This window comes from Anomalospiza imberbis, unplaced genomic scaffold (assembly GCF_031753505.1).
Source record: "Anomalospiza imberbis isolate Cuckoo-Finch-1a 21T00152 unplaced genomic scaffold, ASM3175350v1 scaffold_56, whole genome shotgun sequence".
Classification (NCBI taxonomy): domain Eukaryota; kingdom Metazoa; phylum Chordata; class Aves; order Passeriformes; family Viduidae; genus Anomalospiza; species Anomalospiza imberbis.
In genome coordinates this window covers 150,209-177,291 of record NW_027100171.1, presented here as the reverse complement: position 1 = coordinate 177,291, position 27,083 = coordinate 150,209, and the positions used below count along the sequence as shown (strand labels likewise).

Sequence of the window (27,083 nt, the reverse complement as noted above, 5' to 3'; positions counted from 1 at the left end):
GCAAAAGAGCAGCACTCTACAGTATTTAACCAAACTTATAACCTATGACTTTGCAATTTCACTGAGAAATAACATTTAACAATATTCAACTTGGCTTATATTTTAAACCTAACAACTTAGCAAAGAACAACTCTTAGCACAATTTAACTTAGCTTAGACCTTGTGATTTAACCCTACTGACAGGCCTGACTGGCTCAGCTATCCAAGGCACTCAGACCCCTCAGAGAGCAGCATTTCTGCCACATTTCCCGAGCACAGGCACTCCTGTGTGCACACAGACACAAAGAGTCAGTGCAAGGCACCTGTGAGAAATTCCCCTGAGGGCCGGGAAATGCTCCCTGCCGATGCTTTGGCATCTCCCCAGCGGGGGAAGGGTTGAGCCTGGAGGAGTGGGGGGATCGGCCCAGGCTCCCTCGTTGTTGGGGATCCCCGAGTGCAGCAAACGGGAGAGTTCCCGGCTCGGAGAGGCCCCACTCCGAGGGAGTCGCTGGCCCAGGAGAGCTCCAAGGGGCTCCTTTTGGAGCGCTGTCTGTAGGGCCCCAAGAGAGGGGCTTCAGTGCCAGCAATGTTTCATCCTGGCCGCACTTGGCATCCACAGCTTTCTTTGGCAGGGTGAGAACAGGACTGTTGTGCCACCGAGGGAACAAAAACACTTCCCGGGGCTGCTCCTAAAGCCACCAGGAGCTGGTTGGGCAGCAGCAGTGCCTGGAGCAGACAGTGTTTGTGATGAGCTCCAAGGAGCTGAGCCCAGGGGCTGTTGGCCAAGGCCGAGGCCCAGCGAGCATTTCTCAGCTGGCAGGGCGGCCGGAGAAGGTGGAGGCGGGGGAATAATTCACGCCCTCAGTGTGCTCCCAGTCGCTCCCAGTGTTTCCATGTCCGTGCCCCAAGTGCTGCTCCCAGCCCTGATCCGTGGGGATGGGAATGTCCCGCTCCCTTGCCGGGGCAGGGTCACACCTGAGCCAGGTGTGCAGGGCAGGCCCTTGCCCTGACTGCCAGCACTGTCCCAGCTGCAGGATCTGCTTCCCACCGGCCTCTTCCTCCTGCGGCCCCGAGCCCAGCTTGGTGCTGAACAAAGGGGCTGTGCCGGGGCCATCCCCCGGCGGGGGCTGCACACCCCCCTGCCCCCTCCCCAAATTCCCTCTGGGGGAGCAGGAGCTGGGGCTGGAGCCCTGTGGGGAGGGACAAGGGGGTGACAATGGGATGGGGGGTGTCACACACGCTCTGGGGGGACACGCACGGCCCCGGGGACCCCCCCATATCTTCTGCAGAGCCAGGACGATGAACCCCAACATGGAGCCACTGACCTCTGGCAGTATCTTGGGGGGTGGGGTCTGGTGGCAGCTTTGGGAGTCTGGGGGAGTCACAACCACCCAAAAACGCCCTCCCAGCCCCACAGCCACTCCCAGACTCCTCAAACCACCCCACAGCTCCCAGCCAGGACCCCCCCCCAACTACTCCCTGCAAGATTAATGACCCCAAGAACCACCAAAACCCGTTTCCATGTCCCCCAGGACCCACCCAAATTCTCTGCAAGCCACACAGCCCTTTCAGGGACCCAAATCTCCCTCATAGACCCTGCCAGGCCCCCTCCCAGCACCACAAATGCCCACAGGATTGACAGAAGCCCTTCCCAGTCCCCCCAGGAGCCCCTAAACTCCCACCTCCCATGGCACTGACCAGGAGAGCTTGGTGGACAGGAACATTTACAGCCAGGATCAGCTCGGGCGCTTCAGCAGTGATTTGGGCACTTTGGGGGAACATCCCGGATAGGGAGAGCCAGGCCAGGGACTGGGACAGACAATTAGAATTATTGGAGAACAGGCGGGCTCAGGTGGACACCTTTTGCCGGCACACCTATGAGATTGTGGACATGTCCCCTGCCTTTGATAGCTTCAGAACACCCAAATCCTCCCAAATATTCTATTGAACCAACCCTAAATTCACCCCCAAATCCAGGTAAATGGTGCAGCTTTAGATCTCTTTGCTCGATTTCTTTATTTTCACCCCAGTTTTGGTTGTTTAGACAGGGTGAAGAAAGAAATTATTGAAATGGAAAAGACCTCCAAGATCATGCAGCACTGCTTGATGCCACCAGAAGAAATAACTGGACAGAGCGGGTGAGATTTTTTGGGGTGTAAAGTCAACAAATCACTTTCTGCCAGTGAATTTCCAGTTTAGATCAGAGTCCTGATGGATGTTCCTGCCCCTGTGTTCATCCAGGTGCCTATGGGGATCCAGGAGGATGTGGAGACCACCTTCCAGGTGTCTTCTCAGCAGGGATCACTGGGAATGTGGGTCACTAGGGCTCTGACCAAAGTGGGTCCTCCCATGGGGGATGGAGTTGGAGCAGGGCACGAAGCTCTTCCCACAGCTGAGGCATTTGCAGGGCTTCCTTTACCGGTGCCTCTGTTGGTGTTGGGTCAAGGTAGAGCTTCTGGAGAAGCTCTTCCCACACTGGGGACACTCGTAGGGCCTCTCCCCAGTGTGGATGCGCTGGTGGGTGACGAGGTGGGACTTTTGTTTGAAGCCCTTCCCGCAGCTGGGGCAGCGGAAAGGCCTCTCCTCCGTGTGAATCCGCTGGTACCTGAGGAGACTGGAGCTGGTCTGAAACCTCTTCTGACACTGGGGACACTCGTAGGGCCTCTCCCCAGTGTGCATGCCTTGGTGGGTGACGAGGTGGGAGCTGCAGCTGAAGCCCTTCCCACACTCCCCACACTCGTAGGGCCATTCCCCGGTGTGGATCATCTGGTGCTGGATCAGGTGGGAGCTCTGCCTGAAGCTCTTCCCACACTCCAAGCACTTGTAGGGCTTCTCCCCATGGTGAACCTGCTCATGGCCCACCAGCTCCGAGCTCTGGCTGAAGCTCTGTCCACCTTCCTGGCACAGGATGCCAGGGCTTTTTGGGCTCCCGGGGTCCCTTCTCCCCTCCTTCTCTGCTTTGGGCTGCAGGGGCTCCAAGGAGTCCCCCCTGCCCCTCTCCAGGCTGTTGAGGGTCCCGCCAATGACGGCGCTCCCCCCTCTCTGGGCTCCCCACTTTGGGCTCCTGGGGGACACAGGGCTCTGCTCCTCCAGGCTGCCTCTGCCGGCAGCTGCCACCGGGACCCCCCAGTGTCCCCCCAAGGGGCCTTTTCCACTCAGCTTTGCAGTTCTTCATTCTCCAAACATCCCCCCAAAAAGCCCAACCCAGGGACCCCCCCAGGATATCTGGGCCGAGCTCCCCATCCCTGGTCACCCATGGGATGGGGGCTGATGGTCCCAGCAGGGCTGTGAATTCAGGAAGGGCTCGACCTCGTGGTTCCTTTTTCTTTTCCTGATCCTCCTTTGTCCCTCCTCTTCCTCTTCATCCCACTCCTCCTCTTCCATCCCTCCTCCTCCTCCCTAAGCCCACCTCCTTCTCCTACTTCCATCCCTTCTGGCTCTCCTCCTCCATCCCTCTTCTTCCCTCCCTCCTCCTCCTCCCCCAGGAGCAGTGACACCCTTGGTGCCCTGTTCCCGCAGCCCTGACAGCCTGCGGCAGGAGCGGGGATGGAGCCGGGACAGGTCGGGATGGGCAGCGCGGGGCTCACGGCTGCTCCCACCCGCTGGGGGCGGGGGGAACCCGGCCCGGGCAAAAGGAGAGGCAAACTGGGAAAACTGGGGGCTGCGCATCCAAACTGGGCCTTGCTGGGGACCCTGCCAGGGGACTGCCAGCCCTTGGGGCTCCTCTCGGGAGATCCGGGAGGGGGGAACGCAGAGAGGGCTGGGAGATCCCAGGAATGGCAGCACTGGGAGTCACTTTGTTATACTGGGATCGTACTGGGATCATACTGGGAGCAGCTGGGGCCATGCTGGGGCAGACTGCGGTCACACTGAGGGAGACTGGGATCATATTGGGATCATACTGGGATCACACTGGGACAGAGTAGGAGCCTGCAGCGGGCAATTGAGACCATGCTGGCGCAAATAGGATACACTGGGAGTGACTGGGATCATTGTGAGTTTGACTGGGAGCAACTGTGAGCAACTGGGATCATGCTATGAGCAAGTGGGAGGAACTGGGAGTCACTGGGTGCATGCTGGGGGTGACTGGAAACAACTGGGCTTTTACTGGGATCAACTGGGATCATGCTGGAGGTGACAGGGATCATATTGGCAGTGAGTGCAACTACACTGAGGCTGAGTGGGAGTGGTTGTGAACAAATGGGATCATGCTGGAAGGAACTGGGAGTGACTGGGAGTATGCTGGAAGGAACTGGGGTACACTGGGAGAGACTGGGAGTGACTGGAACAAAAGTGAGGGTTAAAGGGAGCAACTGGAACCATGTGGGGCACAACTGGTTCATACTGGCAGTGACTGGGAGCACACTGGTCTCATCTCTAGACCATACTGAGAAGGACTGGACTAATCCTGGGAGTGTCTGAGACTGACTGGGAAAACACCAGGCACATCATCCCCCATACTGGCTGTGACTGGGAGCAACTAGGAACACACTGGATGAAAGCGGGAGCAAAAGGGACTATGCTGGGGGCAAATTGTATCATAATGGGGAATGACTGGCAGCAACTGGGCTCCTGCTGGGAGCAGCCCCTGGCGGCCCCGGGAGCCCCGCACCCCTTTCCCGGCCATGCCGCCCCTCCAGCCCCAGCACCCCCCATTGCCGGGGTGCCGGCACTGCCAGGGGTCCCCCCCTCTCGGGGTCCCCGCTGGGGCTTCTGGGGCTCTCCTCTCTCTGGACTCCCGCTCAGGGCAGCCGCGGCTCTCCTGGGGCTCCCCAAAACCGGTGTCCCCCTGCCGGGGCTCTGCTGCCCTCACCGCCCACCGGGACCCCCGAAAAACACCTCCCGGGGACCCCCCGATGTCCCCCCGAGGACCAGCTGCGGCTCGGCTTTGGAGCCCTGCCAGCTCCAAACATCCCCCCAAAAAAGTCCCAAACCCAGGGAGCCCCGGGATATTTGGGCCGAGCTCCCCCTCCCCGGGCACCTGCGGGATGGGGGCGATGCTCCCGGGGTGCTGCGAGCTCAGGCAGCGCCAGGGCCACGCGATTCCTTCTCTCCTCTCCTCCGGCTGCTCCCTGCTGCCGCTGCGCCTCTTCCTCCCTCCCTCCTCCTCCTCCTCCGCTCCCGAAGCCCCCGCAGCCGCGGGAGGGGCGGGGATGGTGCCGGGACAGGTCGGAACGCAGAGAGGGCTGGGGGGATGCCAGGAGTGGCAGTGCCTGGGCTGTCCTGGGATCATACTGGGAGCGGCTCCTGGGTGACCAAGTTCTACTGGGATCATACTGGGATCGTACTGGGAGTGAGGAGGAGCAGCGCGATGGCTCCAGCGCTGGGGCTGGGGGCGCTCCTGGGGCCCCGGGGGGGCAGCGAGAGGTGAGGGGGACCCCCGGCACCGGGACTCTTTGGTCGCCCATTCCGGAGCACCGAGGGGCCCCTGAACCCCCATTCCCGGGCGCCGCCATCCCCCCGCACCCCCATCCCTGGCCTGGGTTCCACCCCGCACCCCCTTATCCGGCACCGGCAACCCCCGCTCCCCTTTCCCGGCCATGCCGCCTCTCCCAGCACCCAGAGCCCCCTTTTCCTTCACCCAGAGACCCCCTGGACCCCTATTCCTGCCTTTCCCAGTGCCCAGCCCCTCCTTTCCTCAACACCGAGGACACCCGGGACCCCTATTTCCAGCCAGCCTGGGTTTTCCCACCTTTTGCTGGGAATGGGGACACCGGGGACACTTGGAGTCCCATTTCCTGACGATAGTGACACAATTAGGCTCGCCCAAACGCCTCCTGGATCTCCCCTAAGCCCCCAGTGGGGATTCCTGGGAGTTCCCCTGTGTTCCCCCTTTCCCAGGACTTTGGGGGTCCCCCTGACCTGTCCGTGCACCCCCAGATTTCTTCCACAGCCTCCTGTGATGGTGGGGGTGGGGGCCGAGTGCTGGCGCCCCCCTGCCTGCAGCAGATCCAGCAGGGAGGGGAGTTTGGGGGGGGTCCCTGAGCATTAGGGGTCCCCTGGGTTTTGGGGTGACCCCCGGGCCTCCCAGGATCTCCCTGAACACGCTGACGCTGCCCGTGCACAGTGGGAAGGTTCATACCCGGCACGGGGTCCCACTCTGTCATCGGCATCACCCAGGAATCCCCAAACCCTCCCGGGAACCCCCAAACCCCCCGGGACACCCCCACCTCCTCGGGACCCCAAAATCATCCCTGGGCCCCACACAGACACCCCCCAAACCCTCCCAGGACATCAAAATTCCCACAAGACCTCCCAGCACCCCCAGACACCCCTGAGAAGGTTCTTACATGGCAGAGGGTCCCCATCTCTGTCACCGGCAGGTACCCCAAACCAGCCTTGGGTTCCCCCTGGGATTGCCCAATCCCCCTCTTTGGGAATCCTGAAAACCCCCCTGGGAACCCCCAAAAATCCACCAGGACCCTAAAAACCCTGGATATAGACAAAACCCCCGTCAGGAATTCATCATGAAATTTATACCCAGCATGGGATCCCCATCACCATCATCGGCATCACCCGGGTACCCCCAGATCCTCTCGGGATCCTGTGCCTGATGCAAATGGAAAGAGAACTGGGGTGTGAAAAATAAAGCTTGTTTATTTTCAGAAAAACAGCAATGAAAACACAGAACACATTTACATTGTAAGAATATTTGTAACAACAACAATCTATAGAACGTATATACCTAAGAACATATGTTATGGTTTGACGCTGGCGCGATGCCAGCACTCCCATGAAAATGCACTTTTTAAAATAATTGCTGTGAGATGTGATCAGGAACAGAGCGGAGCAGGCTCAAGCTTAATAACAAAGAAAAGAACTTTATTAAACTACTACTACTATAAAAACACAGACACTCAATCCTGGACCTTCCAAAACACTCTTCCTCCTCCCAACTAATTCCCACCTAATTTCCAAATGGAACCACAGTGAGACACCACCCGGGATCCTGATCAAGTTGCCACCCTTCAGATATTCAAATACTCAATCTTTCAAGGGAGACAGGAGTCTCCCCTGTGCCACAGACCCCCCAGGAAACACAATTGCCACCCTTGTGTTTCCATGTCACACACGGCAACCGCCCAGAGAAAATCTGCCGTGGTGAAACTCTCCTCTCCATGTCACAGTGCTCTCACCACCGTGCATGGACAGACTGCTCATAGGGCTCCTTTAAGGATGCTTTGCCATGGACCAAAAGAGACAACAGTTCAGTTTCTCATTGCGGGACTACAGTCCCCCCCATTTTCCCCTGGGGCTGAGGGTCCAAGAACAGAGGTCTTCTTCTCCTCTTCTTCTTCCTTGAAGATAGAGGGCTTCTCCACACTTTCTCCTCCAACTCTCCTCTGTTCTCTCTAATCCTCTGCTGGTAATCACTAATACAAGTCTCTTGGCTCACCAAACCACCCCCCTAAGTGCAGCTTCTGTCAGGAGAATTTGGTTCAGTCTATGGCTAACAAGAAAAGTCCAGCCACAAGCCACTCCATCATCTCCTTCCAACTCAAGAATTTCTTCTTCCATCATCTTGGATCCCAGACTGTCTCTCTTCTACTTCAAATCAAGGAGGAGTAATAATTTACAAAGCCTTCATTTCTCAGGAAAGGGTTAAAAGCTCAGACTCCCTGGACGGCTGATATCTCTGCCCAGCAGCCGATTCCCAAGGCCAAGGCTGGGCACCTTCCCCCACCCCTTCTCCTCCGCGCCAGCAAAGTTACAAGTGCCGTCTGGACTCTCTGTCTCTTCCCTCTTGGCGGGGGAAACGACAAAGACATCTCCACTTCTCTCCACCCTTCTGTCCACAGGAGCTGGCTCGGTTCCAGTCCTTCAGCCCCCTCGGCTCACCTCGACCAGACCGCATGGCTTCCCCTCCCCCACCCAGCCCCATGGCTGGGCAGGGGAGATCTGCACTGCACCCTGACCGGAACCAAAGAGAGCGAGCTCTTGGGAGTTCCTGCTTTTAACCCCCTGTGTTCTCAGAGGCGTATCCACACCTTTAGTGGCCACTTAAGGTGCCAATATCCAAACTTGACTACTGATTGGTTTGACCCAACTTCCTGAAAGAATTCACTTCCATGTCAAACCACAACAGCATATCCAACAAAAGTCAATGAAACGTATTTACAGAAGACAAAAAGAAGCCCTGAAACCTATGGCCTAAAGACAACAACAAACTCTACAACGTATGTACAAAAGAGTGGCGTCTCTGTCCGGGATCTCCATCGGTCCTTGAGGAAAAGCAAGAGGCACAGTCACTCCAATCAGGCAGAGAGGGCTCTTCCATGTGCCCCCCCCCAGGCTGGCCCAGCAAGCGCAGCACAGGCTGGGGATGGCCACCAGAACCCAATGCACCGGGTCCCACATCCCTGAGCAGGGACTACCCAGCCCAGTCCCAGCCTGGCAGCAGGGGACCCGCTCTGCCTGTGGGGACCACATGCCTGTCCTGCTGCTGGTATTGCTCTTCATCCCAAGATCATGGCCTCTTCCTCATCTTTTTCATCAATGTCCATGTCCTCAAGGTACTCTTCCATTTCCACGTCCATCTCCTCTTCCACATCTACCTCCATCTCTTCCTCTCCACTCTCTTCTCCATCCACTTCCATCTTCTCCTCTGTATCAATCTCCATGTCCACTTCCATTGCATCGTCTCCACTCTCTTCTCCATCCACTTCCATCTTCTCCTCTCTATCAGCCTGCATGTCCACCTCCATCTCGTCCTCTCTGTCTGTGACAGCCTGCAGAGATAGCAACACCTCAGAGTGGGGTCCCTGTCCCACCCCATCCCCACAGAACTCCAGCCCAGCCGGGCAGCCGGGGGGTGTCCACCTCCATGGAATGGCACCGTACCTTCCTCAGGACAAATGTGAGCATCCTGCAGGGACGGATGACAAAATCCAGGCAACAGAGAGCTTTCAGGACTGATGGGAGTATCAGGGCGCAGGTGACGAGAAGGGTGACAGGGAGCATGGTGAAGGGTGAGCTGGCACGAGGGCTGGCACAGGGTGGGCTGACACAAGGGCCAGTGGTTGTGTTGTGCTCTTTGCTGGACGCTGGAAGTTCCTGCTGGAACATCACACCTGTGACATCACAGTGGATCTAAAGAGCATCTTGTTCCGAGCTTAGCAATCTTCCCCAGACCATGCTGCTCACAGCCCTGTTGCCAAGGATGGGGCATCCACAGCCTGGGCCAGTGCCTCAGCAGCCTCAGTGTAAAAGAGCAGCTTCCTCAGATCCAACTTCAATCAGCCTCCTGCAGTTGAAAGCCATCCCCTCTTGTCCTGTTGCCACGGGCCCGGCTGAACACTGTCCCCGTCTTTCCTGTGGGACCCTTCCAGTCCTGCAGAGCTGCAGTGAGGCCTCCCCAGTGTCTCCTCTTTCCAGGCTGAGCATCCCCAGCCCCACTTGGACAGCAGTCAGGTAGATCAGGGGGAGCCAAGGCTGAAGTCAAATAGCATCAGGAACTGGGAGGTGGAAGCTTTAGGCCCAGGTTTGCCTCTATAATAACAGTGGAGGGGAAGATGGTGGGACACTGGCTCTGGTCTAACTGGTGAATATTTTCTTTTTTTTTTTTTTTCCTTCTTTTCTGTCATGCTGATGCAGGTGTTGCTGTTTGCAAGGAAGCTTGGCACAATGTCCATTGTCTTCTCCATTTGTGAAACACCGAGCAGAGTCTGGGCAGGCTGATGATGCAGAGCAAAACCTGCAAATACACCGGTGATCCTGAGCCTGGAGGATGCAGCTAAACCCGGCCAAAAATAATTTCTGGAAAGTCAAGCCTGGTTTACATTTTCTTGAGTTTGGCTATGCCAACTTCACCAGTCATTCATAAAAAAGCAAACATAAAGCTCAAACCAAAATGGACAAAAACCCAAACAAACAAACCCACGCAAACCAATCAAACAAATAGATAAAAAAAAAACTAATAAAACCAAAGAGAAATAGGAGTTAGTATTAGTTGTGAGGATATCACAGCAGGCAAATGGCTGCTTCCCACAGGATCACCATGAAAATCCACATATAACAGCTGCTCCAAGATATAGCCAACAGGAGAACTGTAAAAGTGATACATGGCCACTTTGGGGGCAGCTCCACATTAAGGTGAAGGATGAGCACACAGTGGTACAGATCCAGCATTCCCCACCCTCCAGGCTGCTGTGTGCTCCTGATGATGCAACTGAGAGCTTGGATAGCAGCAATGACAAACCTGCCTCTGGAATCAAAGTAGCCCCTCCTTTCTCCCCTGAACAATCAGCAAATTCTTGGTTCACTGACGCCTCTGCCAAACGAGAGGGGAAGGTGTGGAGATACAGGGCAGCAGCCCCCCACTTTTCCTCTGGTGAACTAGTTATTACTGGGGGAGAAAGCAGTGCTCAGGCTGGGGAGCTGATAGCAGTTTGGAGTGTTTCCCAGCGTGAGGCACAGAATACCTCTCTTGTCTGTATCTTTCTTTCACCATCTTAAACGATAAAGGCTGATGGGTGCTGTGAGTAACGCCCCTAAGCACAGGGAAAGCCTTGGGACCCCCTGGCAAGGTCGCATCACCTGCCGTGTCCCGTCCCGTGGGCTCCACAGGGACAGCAGCAGCCGCCTGACTGCGAGGCAGCGCAGCATCACTTGACACCACGCTCCCCGCAGCAGCAGCAGAGCCAGAGGAGCCTCCTCCGCGATCCTGCAGGCGCTGCGAGGAGGCAGAGTCGCACATCTCCTCAGCCTTACCCAGGACCTCCTGCCAAAACCGCCCGCGGTGCCTCGGACGCACGGTCACCTGGCAGGCGGGGAGGGTCCACAGAGCCGACGGGGAGGGTCCGCGGCCACGGGAACCCACCGGTCTCCCGCCGGCCGCGTCAGCAGCCGCGCTCAAGGTAAACAGCCCCGCGCCCCGCCGCAGCCTCAGCCCCCGCGGCAGGCGGGGGAGCGGGGCCGAAGCAGCCGGCAGCTCGGCGGTGCCGCCCGCCGCAGCGCTGGCAGAGGGCACCGCGGCGGACACAGGCGCCGGCGCGGAACGCAGACCCGGCGCGGCGCCCCCCGCCCCCGGCGCGGGGCAGGGATGGGGCGCAGAGAGAGACGCGGTGTGCGGAGCCGCGGCACCGCGGGCCGACACGAGGGAGCCCGGCACGGCCCAAGGAGCGGCGGAGCCGTGCCGCGGAGCCGCGCAGCGGGCACCGCCCCCGCCGGGCGGAGCGGGGCGGGCTGCCCGCCTGCTGGGCCGGGGCCCGACGGAACAGCGGCCAGCGCCCCGGCTCCGGCGGCTCCCACTGCCGCCGCACGCCCAGCAGGCTGCGCAGGCTCGGGAACCGGAGACGCCGCTGCCCCGCAGGACGAGCCCGGGGTCGGAGCGGGCGAGCCCGCTCCCGCCGCCCCCAGGGGTATGTCGTGGAAACATTGACATGACAGCTTTTACTGAGAATAGCTCTGTGGAAAATCAGAAGTGTGGCAGCTTCACCATTTGTTAACTAGAACAGAAACTCAAGGGGAGAATGAATTGCAAGAGAAACTGTTTTGAAGGCCCACATAGCTGTTTTTTCACCACTCTGACCCCTTCCCCTGCTGAGCAGATTGATAGCCGAGATCCCAAGGTGCACTATTTCCACTCAAGCAGAGCCTCCTGAAGGTGTTAATGGCTGACAACGTTTTCGTGTGGAGCAAGGAGATGTCTCCTCCCTGTTAATTGCAATCGATGTACGATGTTTCTCTATCAAGCACTGAAATGCTTTAAAGAGAAGTGTTTGATTCCTGGTTTAAAGAACTGTTTCAGCCATGACCTGGGAGGCAGAAGGTGTCTCAAGGAATGCTCTGGAGTGCTTTATGTAGGAGTCAGATAACGGGATTGCAGTGGCCCCGCTCAGGGAGGAGGTAGGGTGGATGTTTGCTGCTGTTTTAAATGTGTGAACAGGCGATAAGGAGCAGCAGAAACACGGGGTTTACAGATCCATTGATTATGCGATCACTCCATTCAGCCAAGTAAAGGTTTTTGTGATTTAGACAATTAACTTTTGAAAGGAAGAGGAAAAAAATAAAGGTTGAAGAAGATACAGATGGGCACAAACACAGGAGATGAGCACTGATTTTAGGGTATGGGGTGAAGCAGAAGAAGGCAATTTGAAGGAAGATGAGGGAAGCTCTCAGGGTGTCAAGAGGCCCTTGAAAGGGACCCATCTGTCTGCAATTTCCTGCCCTCTCAGGTGGAAGGAGTGATTAATGACCAGGAAGTGATATGCGGGATGTGTAGACAGCTGAGGATCTTTTGTAGAAGTTTGTGAAGCTTTAAGTAGTCTGCTGAGTTTCTTGCAGCAGAGAAGCTGAGCCTTGGTTGTTGGTAAGCTTTGAGAAGCTGATGTTGAGCTATCTCAATTGAAAGAAAATCTGCTGTGGTCTGAAATGTTTTCTACCACTGAAGAACCAGTACTGGGGTAGAAATGTGCTCTAACCAGGTAGGAAGCCTTTCTTTTTGTGGGGCAATGTGGAGAATGAGGGAAGACCTAGTAAAACTGGGGGAGGATAAGGCTGGAAAACTGTGTGCTGAGATGTTGATTGGAAAATACAGGGATGGGGCAGCAAATGGAAGTTGCTGTTGGAGAAGAATAATATGATTGTGTTAGAAAGCTAAGTTTTTGGGACATGGCCTAGAGAAATGAAAGAGCAGGCAGGGGGAAATGTGGGAGAAGGTAAGGTTTGTGCATTGGGGCAGTACAATCCAAATAATAGGTTTTAATAGTGGTTTAACCTCCAGGACTGGCTAAAAAGTCACTCTAGAAGGAAAAGAACATTTCACTCTTTTAGATGTAAATAGCTGGATTGATTTCATGCAAAGAGAGAAACATGATCTTTTTGAGAAAGAGTGTTGGTTTTGTTCTGTTGGGGATTTTGGACTTACCTGATGTAGAAGCACTGGCTGGTAACAAGAGATGCAGACAGAGGATCAGAACCAGGACAGAAGTAAAACAGCCTGATTATGTCTTGGTAAAAGAGCTTGGTGGAGATGATAAGGAAACACATTGGCAGATATTAACACTGTTAATTAACATTCAGCCTTCATCTGCATGAAGAGCTATCTCACAGTATAATTTGGTAGTGGCAATGGAGATGAAGAATAGATGCAAGATTGGATGCAGCTGGCAAAGAGCACCCTAGATCCTCAGGATGAAGGATAGTCTGCTGGCTGTGATGCAAGGCATCAAGGGGAAGAGGAGCTGTAATAGGAGGGATCTGGCACTTGAATTAAGAGAATCAATCAGTGGTTGGTAACTGGCCATGGTAGACATCTGGCAGCATGACTGTACAGCTGTGACCCTTGCATCTGGAGACAGTTACATGGGTTTGTGTCCAAAGCAGGAGTTTCAACAGGAATCTGAACTCGAGTGCAAAGTCATTCCTCACTGATTGATGGGTGTGCAGTAAGACAAGGGTGCACCAGAGCAAAGCTCCCCCCTGGCTGCCTGTTCTGGCAGTTTTAGGATCATGTTGGCCAAGGGAGCAAGCCTGAGGGTGCCATCACACTGGGGATATATCTAGCATGGTGGAGGTGGATTCAACTCCAGACCTGTCACCTGTCCCCACTCCTTGGTGATGAGCAGTGACACAGCCATGGCTTTGCCTGTGGATTTGTGGCTTTCCAACCTTCCTTTGCTTGCCCTTAGAAGAAAGACAAGAGATGATTCTTGTTCTAAAATTAAATAGCTTTGTTCCATTGCCAGTGAAGAAAAAAGCAAGAGTTCATTTTTTTCATCTGCCTTAAAGGATGCCAAACATGGACTGAATTCCTCAGGGCATCTGTAGCATTGCCACTCTGTCTTCTTGTTACTCTGACCATCTTCATCACCACATTTGATGTGCAACTTTGGAAAGCAAGGCTTGGGTTTATAATGGCTAATTGCTGATTCTTTTTAACTGCTCTGCTCTATTGAAAAAGGGAAAACAAGTGTGTGAGTTGTTCTTTTTTTTCCTTCCTGAGCTGCTCACAAAGTGGAGTGAGACAGATACCTTCTGGTCATACACCTCACAGAATGGTTGAGCAAATGTAAAAAGAGCTGTACATACTGACTAGGCAAAGAAAATCAGCTCAAGCTGCTTCTTGGGACTGTCCTTATTAGTTTGAGGGTTGTCTGGACTCTGATGCTAATGGTGCACAATGTTTTGGGAAGCGTTTAGGCCAGCTGGATTAAGATACATTAGTGTTCCCAACCAATGAAAGGACCAGTCTTGCTGGCACTTGCTCACCAGTTATTTCTGATTCAGTGAGATGAAAAAAAATCAGGTGATAGGGAAACCTGTAGGTTAGCTTTTGTCATAACTAGTATTAACTATTACTGATCAAAAGAAAGATGATGTAACAAACCCATTTTGCACCATAGTATACCCATTAACAACCCATTTTATATCATCCATGTGAATGTAAGTGCTAAAAATGAAACTAGCCACAGCCCCAGGGACATAGGTCTGAAAAAAATTAATCTTTAACAACAAAATGGAGAAGGAGTAGAAGTAAGCATGGAAATGAATTTTTTGAGAAGGATTTGCTAGCATCAATATGTTATAGACACAGCTCTGGCAGAAGCACAGCTGTCCAGCTTTCAAGGTCTGCCTGCTGCAGCACCAGGCAGAGGGACCTGCAGGGAATGTGCCCTTTGTAGCAAGGGACTCAAATTACACTACTTATTCCTGTTTCTTGAAAGGGCTAATTAGCTCAAGAGTTGTGCAGAAGGGCTACCTGCCTTCCAAGGGCCTCCTCAGGCCCCTTGGTTTCACCTGAGGCCATTTGGACATAATGGCTAATTGAAGCAGAGTGGGTTCAGATACCTGTGTATCATGGAGCTTTGCCCCTAGCAATTGTCAGCTTTCAGAAAAAGAACAAACAACGAGTAATTGGCTTCACTTTTTTACAGACTGATTGTTCTAAGGGGCCTAAGCAGAGTGGTTTCTTTAAATTCAGGATGGACAGGTGCATCTGCCAGTTACTTCTCACCTAGGAGAAGTATCCAGCAAGCACTTGTCTTTGCTCATATTGCATATTTTTGAGTAATTAATTTGGCATTAAATTTTTGGTGGTTGTGTTCTGCATACTGGTATATGTTTTCTTGGGAAAAGCAAAACCCATATTGCCTGTTTAGGTAGTTAAATCAGAAAGTTTAACTGTGTGGCTGAGGAAGAATTGCTGTGGTGGACTCTTCCTCGTGGATAACTCTTCTTGAGTCTGCTGCCATTGCTGTCTGCATCCTTACCATGTCATGACATTGCAGTTTGATAATGCATGTGATTGTGAAAGTGGAAAAGTGTGACCTTGAGAAGGATGCAGTAGGATAGGGAAAGAAATACGGAGTTGAGGGGACAATAAAGAATTGTGAGTAAATATGAATCTTCAAAATGACACATTTTCTGCCTTGAGATTTTGTATGCATGTGCACCGTCCATGTACATCTAGCTGGTCTTTTTTTGGTTTTGGTTTTGTTTTTTTGGGGGGTATTTTTTTTTGGTGTTGTTTTATGGTTTTTTGGGTGGGTTTTTTTTCTTTCTTATGGGCTTCAGGTAGTGATTCTCAAGAGAAATAACACTGGTTGGAAACAAAATTGGTGGTCTTTGAGCTCCAGGACTGATGAGTAGTGAATAGTTGTTTCATTCCATGTTTTTGTTACATTATTTTTAATCTCTTAAAACCTTACTTTGTGCTTTAAATGACAGGGGAAAAAATCAGTTATTTGGGCTGATGTTTTCCTGTAGCTTCTGATTTGGTGTATTAACCAGAGGCAAAAATGTTATGTTGTGCAAAACACTAAAAAAAAAAATATTTTGATGAATGGAAACAGTGAAGAGCTCAGTCCTTTGAAAAAGATATGCTGATTTGAAACTTTTACATTTCTGATATTAAAAAAATGTGGAATTGTAGAAAAGTAGAGCTGGAAGACATCATGAGAGCTTATACTGCTGATTTCTTCCCTGTGGCCAGAGCAACTCAACCTGAACTATTTGGGACAGAAATGTATCCAGCCTATGCTTCAGAAGGTCTGGGCTACTGAGAATAGAAAATTTCAGGAACCTGTTCTCACACATCATTGCTATTGCTGTCAGGAACTTTTCTCTTAATACTCAGTTTACATTTTCTTTGTAGGGACTGCAGGTTTTGATTCCTCTCCTGCCCATGACAAACCTGAAAAGAAATTTGTTCCCTTCTTGAAAAAGCCCTGCTCAAACCCGTCCTAGATGGGATTAGGATAATATATTAGGATGATTTAAAGCATTTGAAACAATTCTAAATTCCTTTTTTTTTTTTTTTGTGGGCTGAATACTCAGCTTTAAGAAGATGCAGTGTGGGAAAAGAAAGAGAAGCACCAAGAACTGAGCAGGCTTATACAGCTCAACAAAGCCAAAAGCAGAGAAGAGCCTTCTTAACTCCAGATTTGATTCCTGGTTTGTTACACAGACCATCTTCCTTACCTAAGAAGTACTGAGCTTCTCACCAGGGACACTTGTCATTTAAAGCAGCATAATTTAGAGACATTGGTCAGTTTTGAATCCAGCTGCTCGTGGTTCCGTGTGAGCCGGTTTCCGTGAGATTGGATCAAGACTCTTTGCAGTGTCTCTGGTAGATGGGATATGCAAAGGGGCACATGGTTTATATATGGCGAAGAGAAACACTGAAAAGAGATGCTGCGAAAACCCTAAAAGCTGTCTCTGAAATTCCATTGTTTTTTACTGCATAATTAAGCACTTTTGCTGACACATCCTCCCTTATGATTCCCTTTAAGGTGGAGCATCTGGCCGGGTGTTGCACAAGAGCCCAGTTTTCTTCTCCCTATACAACGGAGTTTTGATTAATTAATCATGGCTTCTGTTTGAATAATACATTAAAGATGCACTTGAATGTTCTAGGAAAAAAGTAAAATACAAAAAAGAATGCACACAAAGGGAAATACTGCTCTGTCTTGTGAAATGACACGTTCTCTTCAAATGGCAGGACTGTTCTAAATGTGTTACTGGTCAGGCTGTATTTCTTTTCCTGCTTGTTTCTTTTCATGTCCATTTCACATGGTGATAGTCACTTGCCTCAGCAGGCTTTTAAGTCACCAAAATGTTGAATTTCAACGTGATATAGAAGAATGCTACAGTTAGGACAAATATGCTTTTTGAGACAATGCTTTGCTATATTAAAAACCAAGGAATTATGAAGCTTTCATGTTGTTGGCTGCTGTCCATTTTTATTCATGACTTCACAAGAGCAGCTTTGTGCTGATATGACCAGAGCAAGTTGAGTAGTTGTACTTCTACAAATTTCACTGTGGTTTCAAAAGTGCAGGGTTTGTGTTTGCTCAGCGCTGAACCTGCCCCTTCACAGGAGTTATTGCTGTTCCTGGGTTTCTGTAAGGACCTTAGTTCTACTCTGTGCATGTCCTCCACAGTCTGGAAGCAGTGAGACTTGATCTGAAGCCACAGAGGAACACTGTCTTGTATCCAAAAGCCAGGCTGTCCTGGTGCTGTGCTTTTCCCCAGTATCTCACTGCTGTCAGGATCTCCAAAGGAGGACAAAGCCCTGCAGTTGCTCTCATCCTGCATGCAGTCTTTAACATTGTGAATACTTGCTTCTTGAACACTGGATGTCAGCTCTTGGTCTGAGATTTTTTTAAAAAATACTGAGGGTTGGACTAAGCTTGCCTTCATGTAATTTGAGCTTTTTGGAGTTGCTCAGTGTTTCCTGTGCATGCTGCTGAAGCAGCATGCTGATGTTGGATCATGCATGTTCAGTGTGTCTGGTAAATAGAGATCTTTGCAATCCTGTTCTATTGACACTTTTTAAAGAGGTCTTAGTAGCACTGACAGAAGAGATAAGGTGGTGCTGTGTGTTGAAGTGAGAGCGAGGGCCTGGCTAGCTCTTACTGCTGAAGAGCTGGGGTGTGAGAGGAGATCACTGCTGAAATCCTGGCTGTGCAAAGCTAAGGCAGCTTCTGTCCCTGGCCTAAAGAGACAAAGTGCTGCCTTTTCCCCAAATGAAGGACCATGGGGAAATCAAGGTTTCATGCAATTGTTTCTGTGTCTCTCAAGTGGTGATAGCAGTAAAGCACAGGGTGCACGTGCAGCCTCATTTGGGTCTGCCTTCCTAGGTGACTGAGCAGGAGAGCTTTCCAGTCTTTATATGCTGTCAGATGGGACACTTGGCCAAAAGTCCCTACTCTGAAAATGCAACAAAGTGAAGCCCATATGACTGCTGAGATCTCACTAGATGGAGCAGGGAAGCACTGCTGGATGTTATCCATGGAGGCTCTTTCAAGAGCTTTTCTCCCCTTCTGCCCCCTTTAATCCATTTTCAAGCCTAGCAATGCCTCATGTTTACCCAACAGGCCCACATGAAAAGGTCACTTCTATTTCTTTGACCTTTTTCAGCTCAGTAAACATTGGCAGCTGGAAATCCTTTCTCTAGACATGTCAGCTGCAGTGAAATGGTGCTGCAGGTAGTGACATGCATACAGAGCATCTCTGACCTCTGATGTTGTTTTCCCATCAACACAGAAGTTTTCCCAACATTTTAGTCCTTGTGACACCAATTGCTCTCAGGGAGCTTGTGGAAGGGTTTCCTTTCCCTTTTCCCTTGGCATTGTTTGGGTGCTCTCCTTATTTTGAAATGAGATAGTAAATATTTGCAATCTTGAATTTGTAGATGTGCTGGTTATCACTAATGTGTGGTCATGGGTTTTATATCCCTCAGGTGTTAGTACCAGTTTGTTGGGATAGGAGGAATATCTTTTCCTGACAGTTTCTTTCCTAAATTTTTCTCTGAACTGGGAGACCATGTCTAAGACCTGGATGAACTAGTTTTGATGAGGATGAAGGGGAAGGAGAACAGCAACCTATGGGCTGAATCTTGAATTGTGACCTTATACCCAACATCCACCAGAACCAACTGCTGAAATTAATGTCCCTGCTGTGGAAACACAGACACAGTGTGTGCACCATGAGTCGAGCTTTGGTTTAAGAAGTTAGGTTCTAGTAGCTCTAGTCCAGCTTTGGATGTTCTTTCTAAAACAGAAGTTAAACTACAACGTGTCTCTCCAATGCCAACCTTAAGCCATGGCCAGGTATTGCCATCAGTCTCTGCTGAAAATCCTGGAGAGTCTCATCAGCCAGAAGGCTCGTGGGAAGTGATGAAAAGCAAGTTGTCATGTTGTGTTCAAATTATAAGTGTTTTTGGGTGGAGCATCAGCTACACAATTCCCATGAGGCAGGTGATGTTTTTCTGCACATCCTGTGCAAAGCTGAACCTCATTTAATACTTTTGATTCCTGATGAACATGACTGTCTTTACTGACTGAATTATATCCAGCATTCCATCTGCAGAGTGTTTTTCATCTTCTGGAATATAGTAAAGAATTTGTTTTCATAAGTTTGGAAAAAATTTTGACAAATTGTACAGCTGGATTAGTGCCGCTCAAAAACTAGGACTGTTTTTGGGAAGTTTCTACTCTGTGTCAAATTAATGATCTGTTAGAAAACTTTCAAAAAGCACAATAACTGTAAAAATAATTTCTGGGTAATGATAGGAACACCACTGGGTACTCTCTAAATCCTTTTGTCCCTTGTTAATACCTCATTTTGATTGTTGCATTTTGAATACTTGGATTGGGACAGTGACATGTTCTGATCATTTCTGTTGAATGCATGAACATCTGGATTTGTTGTGTTTTAGTGTTGTTTGCTGTTGGCTAGGGATGAAAGAAGAGATCAGATGGTTTGAAGATGACTTTTTTTTGTTTTTCAAAGTTGCCTTTGTTCATAAGCAGCAATCCAGGAGCTGAGCAATGGTTCTAATTGTGACTGACAAGCCATGATGGAAGGAGGAAAATGGGAGTGATGATATATTGGCTGTGCTAGCTCAGCAGTGAGAGAAAAAATCTGAAAATTGCTCCTTAAAATTGTCCATGCTTTGCCTAAGGGAGAGATGAGGTTGCAAAAAGAAGGTACTTTATTATGCATTGAGCAGTCTTGAGTATGCCATGTGCAGATTCGAGACCTGCTGCTTGCCCAGAAAATAAGAAGTATTTGGCACCTGCAGCCTGGTGACCCACGAAGGAGGGCATGGTCTCTCTGACCTGTGCCAGCTTAAAGGGGTAAAAAGTGAACCCCCTGTGCCCATGGATTATTGGAACCTGAGCAGAAGCCAATGCCCCATTAACAGGTCACAGTTAATAGGTTTACCCCCTTGTCCCTTCCCTCTGTTTTGAATATTTTGGGATTTCATACAGTAACTTGATGGCTATCACCTTGTGCCATTAAACAGTAATGTCAAGGAAAGGATGTTCCATGGGGTGTATTTAATGACAGGAATATTGTTTCATGCAGTGTGCTGCATGCAGCTGGCTGAGCATTCCTTTAAATAGTTCCCACATCTCTCATGTTTTGTGGGAGGGACTGTGCTGCCAGCTCTGAAGAATGGAGAGATTAATCTCTGCTACACTTGCTCTGGACAAATACCTTTTTAAAGTAAAACACCTCTTCTGTGTTAAAAGTTAGGGAAGAAAAAACGTCTGTACTGTAAAAACTAGTGCCTGAGCTCCTGCTAGGAGGTGATGCAACTTGCAAAGGATGAGCCAGGAAATGTCTTGAATGTTTCTGTAAAGACCTTTCCCTCTAGGAGTGCCTCACCATTTTCCTGGTCATGTCCACATGACCAGGTTTCATTCCTGAAGTTTAGCTTAATTCCAAGAGGTGAATTCCGCCTTAGTGAATAACAACCTTCCTGTACATAAAATAATTGCAATTAAAAATGAGGCTGAAGGAGGGAAGATGCAAGTGTACCATCTCCCTGAACCTTGAAGCTGGGGTTGGGTGCCAGAGTCCTGGATGGTGCAGTGTGGTGTCTGCACACTCAAGTGCCACTCACTCCTCACCAAGGATTTGTCTTCTGTACTCTCTCTGGTAAAAGTCACATTGGTCTCAGGCTTGGGTTTTTTTCCTTCTTGTGCTTGGGGAGATTCTAACTTAACATTGACTAATGTGTGTTTGCTTCAGCTTACTCAGGAAATTCTTAGCACCTGGAGGATATTCAGTCTAGTGTTGACAAAAGCCCTCGTTCCACTCTGCATGTGGCATTGCACCATCCCCTGCTGAAATGACACAGGGTAATGCTGCTGCTAAAAGAGACAGGAGTGCACCGTGTTCCCAATACAGCAAGCAGAGAACCTGGGGGAAGAACAGAATAAACATGCTGGTGCTGTTACATAGGGATGATTTTTGTCTGCTTAGGCCCTGTTGAAACAAAGGGAGGAATTTGCAGAGGTAAATAGCAATTATCTCTATTGGAATATGGCCAGGGCATCAGGATTAACATTAATGAAAAAATGCAGTAGGAGTGATCTTTAATGCTTCTTGGGATTAGGGAATTGGCTTGGCTTCACATCTGATCTGAAAGGTAACAGTTCCTGAAGCACAGCACAAGATGGCTTGGTTCAGCATTGGATGAAAAAATGATGCTGTTATTTTGTAAATAAAAATTAAAAAAATCTGCTGGCTGTCCTTACACTGCAGGGTACTGGAAGGAAACACCAAGTGAAGTACTGCCATGCCTTTTTGGACGTGTTCCATCCCAGCTGGCAGCTGGACATGCACGGTGCCTTTGCTCTTTCCTGCTCTTGCAGTTGCACTGTGTTCTTAGGGACATGTTTCTAAATACCACAACGTGTCTGAAGCTGGTCACCCTTGTCCTTGCAGGTGTGCCCAGTGGCTGTAGTGACTCTCCTGTCACTATTGTAAACACAAGTTTGCTCCTCCCATCTGTGGGTTAGAGATGTACCAGTTCCATGATACTGGAATCATGCTCTTCAAAGTTTGCCACCCTCTCTGGGGAAAACCAAACTTGCTGAGCAGTTCATTTTCACACAGGGAGGTTCCCAGTTATTATCCCTAAGGTAACGTTTAGAAGAGCCTCAGCATCTCTGAGTATTGGGCTGCAAAACCTCAAACCTCGTCCATTGAAAGCTTCCTTGGACCTGATCAATTCATTTGTAGCCACTCTAACCATGAATATAAATGTTGCTCACCTGATTAGCCTGTTTTATAGCACTTCAAAAGCCTTGATAAGACGGGTCAATGGAATAAAGACCTAATGAGTGCTGAGACTCCTTCCTTGCAAAGAAATAAATAAAGTATAGCACAAACTCTAGGTAATGCTTTCAATCAATCAGCAGAAACCTTTCTTTGGCTGCAAAGATGAAGCCTGAGATGATAAAATGGAGTTGCTTTGGATGTGCTACATTGAATATGTTATTTTTTTCTCCCTCACAGTAATAAGGACAAACACAAGTCTCTTCTCTTCCAGCTTAAATGCAGTTTGCTGGCAGTTTCACATCCTCTTCTAGTCTGTAGTACTTGCAGCACTGCTATTTTAATATTTTACAGGAGTGTGGCCTGCTGGTACTGAGTTTACTGGTTTCTATTGCTTTTAACAGGTACAGTCAGTGGTGGGTAGGTTGGGACTGCAGAATGGAAAGCTTTTCTTTTCGGGTGATTCTGTTGCCATTCCTTAACTCTCACACCCCCACAGCCACTCACACAGAGATCTTGTTGGTACTAGCAGTTTGGTTTTGGAATGCAGATTTAGAGCCATAATAAAACATGACAGCAGAGGATGCTGTCTTGATAATTGCTGTAGGAAAATACTTGAGAGAATGCTGGAACTCCTAAAGAAGGGGGCACTTTAATGTTCATCCCTCTGATCTCTTCTTATTGTGGCTAAGAAAGACCAACCTGGTGCAGGTACTCTAGAAGCAAAAAAAGTGTTCTCAGCATGGTTCATGATGGCTGATGGTCCACACTGCCTTTGGTCCCTCGTTTTGACCTTTCCTGGGCACTGCACTGTGCATTGACACATTTGGTTCTTTCTCGGCAGCTCAGGTTTACGGATGATCTACTGAAATCCTGTGCGTGTTACGATGAAACCACACAAAAAGTGGCTGTGCCCATTCCTGCTGGGGGTCTGAAAGATCTGCTAAATTGATCTAGGACTCTTAACAGTGAGAATAAAAGCATTTGCTTTTAAGCAGAGTGATTTATATCCCATGCTTGATTTGATTCTGTTTCTCTAAACCCTTATTTCAGTAGCACAGTTAACACGCTGGCTGGGTCCAGTTGGAACAATAACAAAACTGGGGAAGATTTTAAACAGATCTCAGGTCAGAGTGCAGCCTCAGCCTGTTCCCCTGTAGCCACCTGTGTACTCAGAGTGGCAAAGGCAGCAGTGAAAACACTGCACTTCTACTGAATGAGATTCAATCAGATCTTTGTGAAATCCCTGGATTTTTTTGCTGCCTAATAATGACTGTGAACCGCTTGTTCTTCATAAGCACAGAGTTTGGCCCTTTTCTCTCATCTTCAGATCTTACTGAAAATTCTCTTTCAACATCCTTCTTCTTTGGCTAGGTTTGGCATAAATTAACAATCTTTTTTCCTCCTTTTTCAGGTATAGGAGCCTTTTAAAGGTAGCAGGTATTGTCTCGAGTTTTCCTCAGCATCATAATATATGGATATGAATGTCAGGTTCTTCAAATTTTAGAACCTATGTGTAACTTCAGTAGTAAAATTGCAAATCTTTTTTATGACACCTTTTAGGTAATTCCATGAGTAATCCAACCTTCTGCAATATGACTAATTAAAGAATGAAGCAGCAGACTGCCAAGCTGGAAGAAAGTATTCATATTTTCCTGGCTTTTTCTAACAAGAACAGTTTTTGTCTGGCAACTCCCATGGTTTCTCAAGTTAATTAAGGTTTCGACAAATTGTTCTAAATCTCTCCACACCAGAAAAACAAAAAAGTTTTATCTTTAAAACTACAAAAAAATTATCACTGCAGTGCTGGCAGGGAAATGAATAGTTTCAGATGGGAAATTTTTTTTTTTTTTCCATGAACATGGAAAGGAGGAATGTCAGTGGGGTTTGCATTGATTTAACAAGTCTTTTTTCACACACAAGTATAGATTTATATAAATGTTTTTGCATGCATGTACACATGTGCACAAGTGTCTAGACAAGTTAGCAATTGCAGGTCAAGAGTGAAGCATATCTGTCTCTAGGAAAATTATTAATGTATAGGTTGGCTTGGGTTATTCACTGCACTGAAACTAGTAGTAGGAAAAATGTTTTTTTTTTTTTTGAAAAAAAAGTATTTGTTTGTTTGTATTTGTGTTTTGTCCTTTTCCTGGGAAACCATCCTGGTTAATAGCCTGCCTTTAGATGGGATGAAACCTAAGCACAGCAATGTTCTTTGGCTAACAGAGAATGTAAAGGGAAAACAAAACCCTGTCACATTGGTTGTAATCTAATGCTGAAGTTGATTCTGTTTCCAGTGCAACAGCTGCTCTCTCTTCTGGCAGAAGCTGTACCTTTAGGCAACCTTTCCTCTGACTGGGACAATCTGCTTGTCTGGGTGCAAAGACTGTCACTGTTTGTCCTGACTGTTCTGATGCTATCCTTAACAGGCTTTGAAATGACCATGCCAATCTATAAGACAGCAGCAGAGACAGAAAGCTTAGTTTCTAAAGAATTTCTTTTCATGCACTGGTGTCTTTTTTGTTTACTTTTGTCCCAAAATGGTTTATCCGAATCCTCTGGCATGGGTTCAGGGATGTTTGCAGATATTTATTTCTAGTAAATAAGCAGGTCACCAGAAGATGTTGTGGTCTGCCCTTGCCAGCTGACACCCAGCAGCTCAGCGTGGGCAACTGATCTGACAAGAGCAAAGCAGGGTTGCTCCTACAGTAGTTAGGAACTGAAATGCTAGTAAACACCTGGGAATAATTTGCATCAAAAGTCTGAAGAATTGAACATCTTGGGGGCAGAATAAGTAAGGAAAAGGCCAACTTGATTAAAGCCTCCCTGATGTGACTCAGTCTGATGTCTGACAGTAGGCAGACCTGCACTGGGACACCAACTGAAAGGGTTAATGAACGGTAGCATTTCTTGCTGGAGGGTGAGTTGATAGCTTAAGGACTTGTGTACCTGTGATGCCCAGGCTAATAACGCAGGTTTGAGCTGCCGTTGCAGTTTTCTCTGCTGTCCTTGGAAGAGGCTGTCATACAGATGCTTGGGAGGGAGCATAATGTTTTATGACTACACCACCTGCAGTCCTCTCGTGGAAGGAGTCCCCAGGAGATCCTAACCCTACAAAGCTAATGTTACTGAGCCACTGATAATATCAAGCTGCCAAGCTGAGTTACATGGATTGCTGTGGCAAGTGCCTGGCTGATTAATTTTAATTTAATGTAAACAGAAATGGTGTCAAGGATATATTATGTAACCAAGGGATGTCTTTACACAGGAAGGCATTAGTGGTGGACTGATGAGCTGAGATAGTGTGACCACCACATCCCTTGGTCTCATCTGACACAATTGCTGAGGTAAGGAAATGGAAAGTAGTGATAAAAGGATGTGAGGTGGGGCTCCTGAGGCTGATGGAAAAAGCTTGGTGGCAGAGTCAGCACAGCAGGCTCTGACTTCTTCTAGTGATTCTGGAGAGCACTGTGGGCTTTTTTTATTCCACCCAGCCCTATAAAAAATTTTAGTGCCCTCCACTTTAACCCATGAAGGAGTTGAGACGGGCTGAAGGGAAGTTGAGACTGTGAAGGGAACAGGGTGGCAAGCATGGTATGAAACCAGGTGATCCTTAAAGTCCCTTCCAACCCAACTGTTCTTTGTGTTTATGGGAGTTAATTCTCCTGAATTAACCCATCAGCTAACTTATTTCCTTTAAGCCCAGGGTGCAGAGAGAAACAATTAGGTGCAGGTTTATACTGCTGATGAAATCAGCTAACAAAGTGCTTCTCTTGCTGTGGTAAGGAAACTGGGCTTATTTATGATGTACCCTGTCCGTCCCTCTGCCCCCCTGAAAAGCAAAAAATCCGAATATATATGTAAATTAGGTGAATCTCTTAAGCTTCTGTCAGGTTGCCAGTTCAAACCTCCTTACTGCAGGCAGATCTCTCTTTATCATCAGAACCTGGTTGCTCTCTTTGGACCCAGTCCACAAACTTTGGTTTTTGCCTTTTAGGCTGTGCATACACAGTTAATCACCTTACAGCCAATACATGACTCCAAGTTGCAGTAGGTCATTAGATATAGATTTTTTTCAGTAGGTTGTTCCTCTTTTTTTCTTTCTCCAGAGCATTCTGAGGGGGAAACTCTGCTGTGAATATTCATGAGAATACTTAAAGTAGGCAAGTGAGGAGATGGACATATTAGTTATATTTGAGGAAGAAACTGTAGCCTTGCTTTCATCATATTGACCTCTGGTAATTTGCCTACTGGACTGAAAGAATTTAGTTAGGAGGGTTATAGGATGAAAAGGATGGCTGCTGGCTAGGGTTATGGGCGCTCTGTTCTGTGCCATACACCTTGTTTGACCTGGGCAAATCATTCTCCTTTAGTTTTCCCACTTGTGCTAAATGGGGGTAGTAATTACCCACTTCACTGAGGAGGGCATGTGGCTGAAATTAATTAATGTTTATAATGTACTTGATTTTCCCGATGAGGTTTGTAGCCGTGTTGCTGAGTACAGTCATTTCTGGGTTTTGGCTTGTGTGTGTGCATGCGGTGTGCAAAGATTGGCTCCAGCTGAAAGGGTAGTAAAATACAGTCTTAAGAATAAAATTTCTTGGCACTTATATAAATGCAATTAATTCCTAAAGATTTTAAAGCATGAATACAGCTGGTGCTGGCTTTCCTACTGCAATGTCACTGCTCTGTGGAAAGCAAGAAGGTAAATAACATGGTAGAAGGCTTCTGGTATTTTTTAATGGGAGCCAGAAAAATACTGGACCTCAAGGATAGCCCTTGGAGAAAAGAATTCTTTAGGACACTGAACATAGCTCGCCTGAAATCTTATGGGCTTGTGAAAAATAAAATCACTGTAACTTCTGGGAAGAAACTGAAATCCTGATCGAGCCTTAATTGCTTATTTTACAGTATGGTAGTAAGTGGAAGATGTTATCAATCATATCAATAGATAGAGAACAAATACTTAACACAGGGCAGACAGAGAAATACTCCCGGTGTCCTGGGTTTCCACATCATCCCTTCCTCCTTTATTCATGATACACAATTCACAAAGTTCAATTGTGACATTTGGGTCTTGGCCAGTC

At 48.9% G+C, this 27,083-nt stretch overlaps 1 protein-coding gene and 1 long non-coding RNA gene across 2 annotated transcripts in view; one reads left to right on the top strand and one right to left on the bottom strand.

Moving 5' to 3' along the window:
- Nucleotides 1–9,160: 9,160 nt before the first annotated feature.
- Nucleotides 9,161–10,025, top strand: LOC137467281 (uncharacterized). Its single transcript, XR_010995477.1, has 2 exons — nt 9,161–9,460; nt 9,574–10,025. It is a non-coding gene; the product is annotated as an uncharacterized lncRNA (long non-coding RNA).
- A 212-nt stretch (nt 10,026–10,237) lies between these two features.
- The window catches only part of LOC137467273 (serine/threonine-protein kinase pim-2-like), a 32,515-nt gene continuing 15,669 nt past the window's right edge, over nt 10,238–27,083 (bottom strand). The window contains exon 5 of the mRNA XM_068178771.1: nt 10,238–10,249. Within this exon, the coding sequence (XP_068034872.1) occupies nt 10,238–10,249 (12 nt within the window). The remainder of the gene's footprint in view (nt 10,250–27,083) is intronic.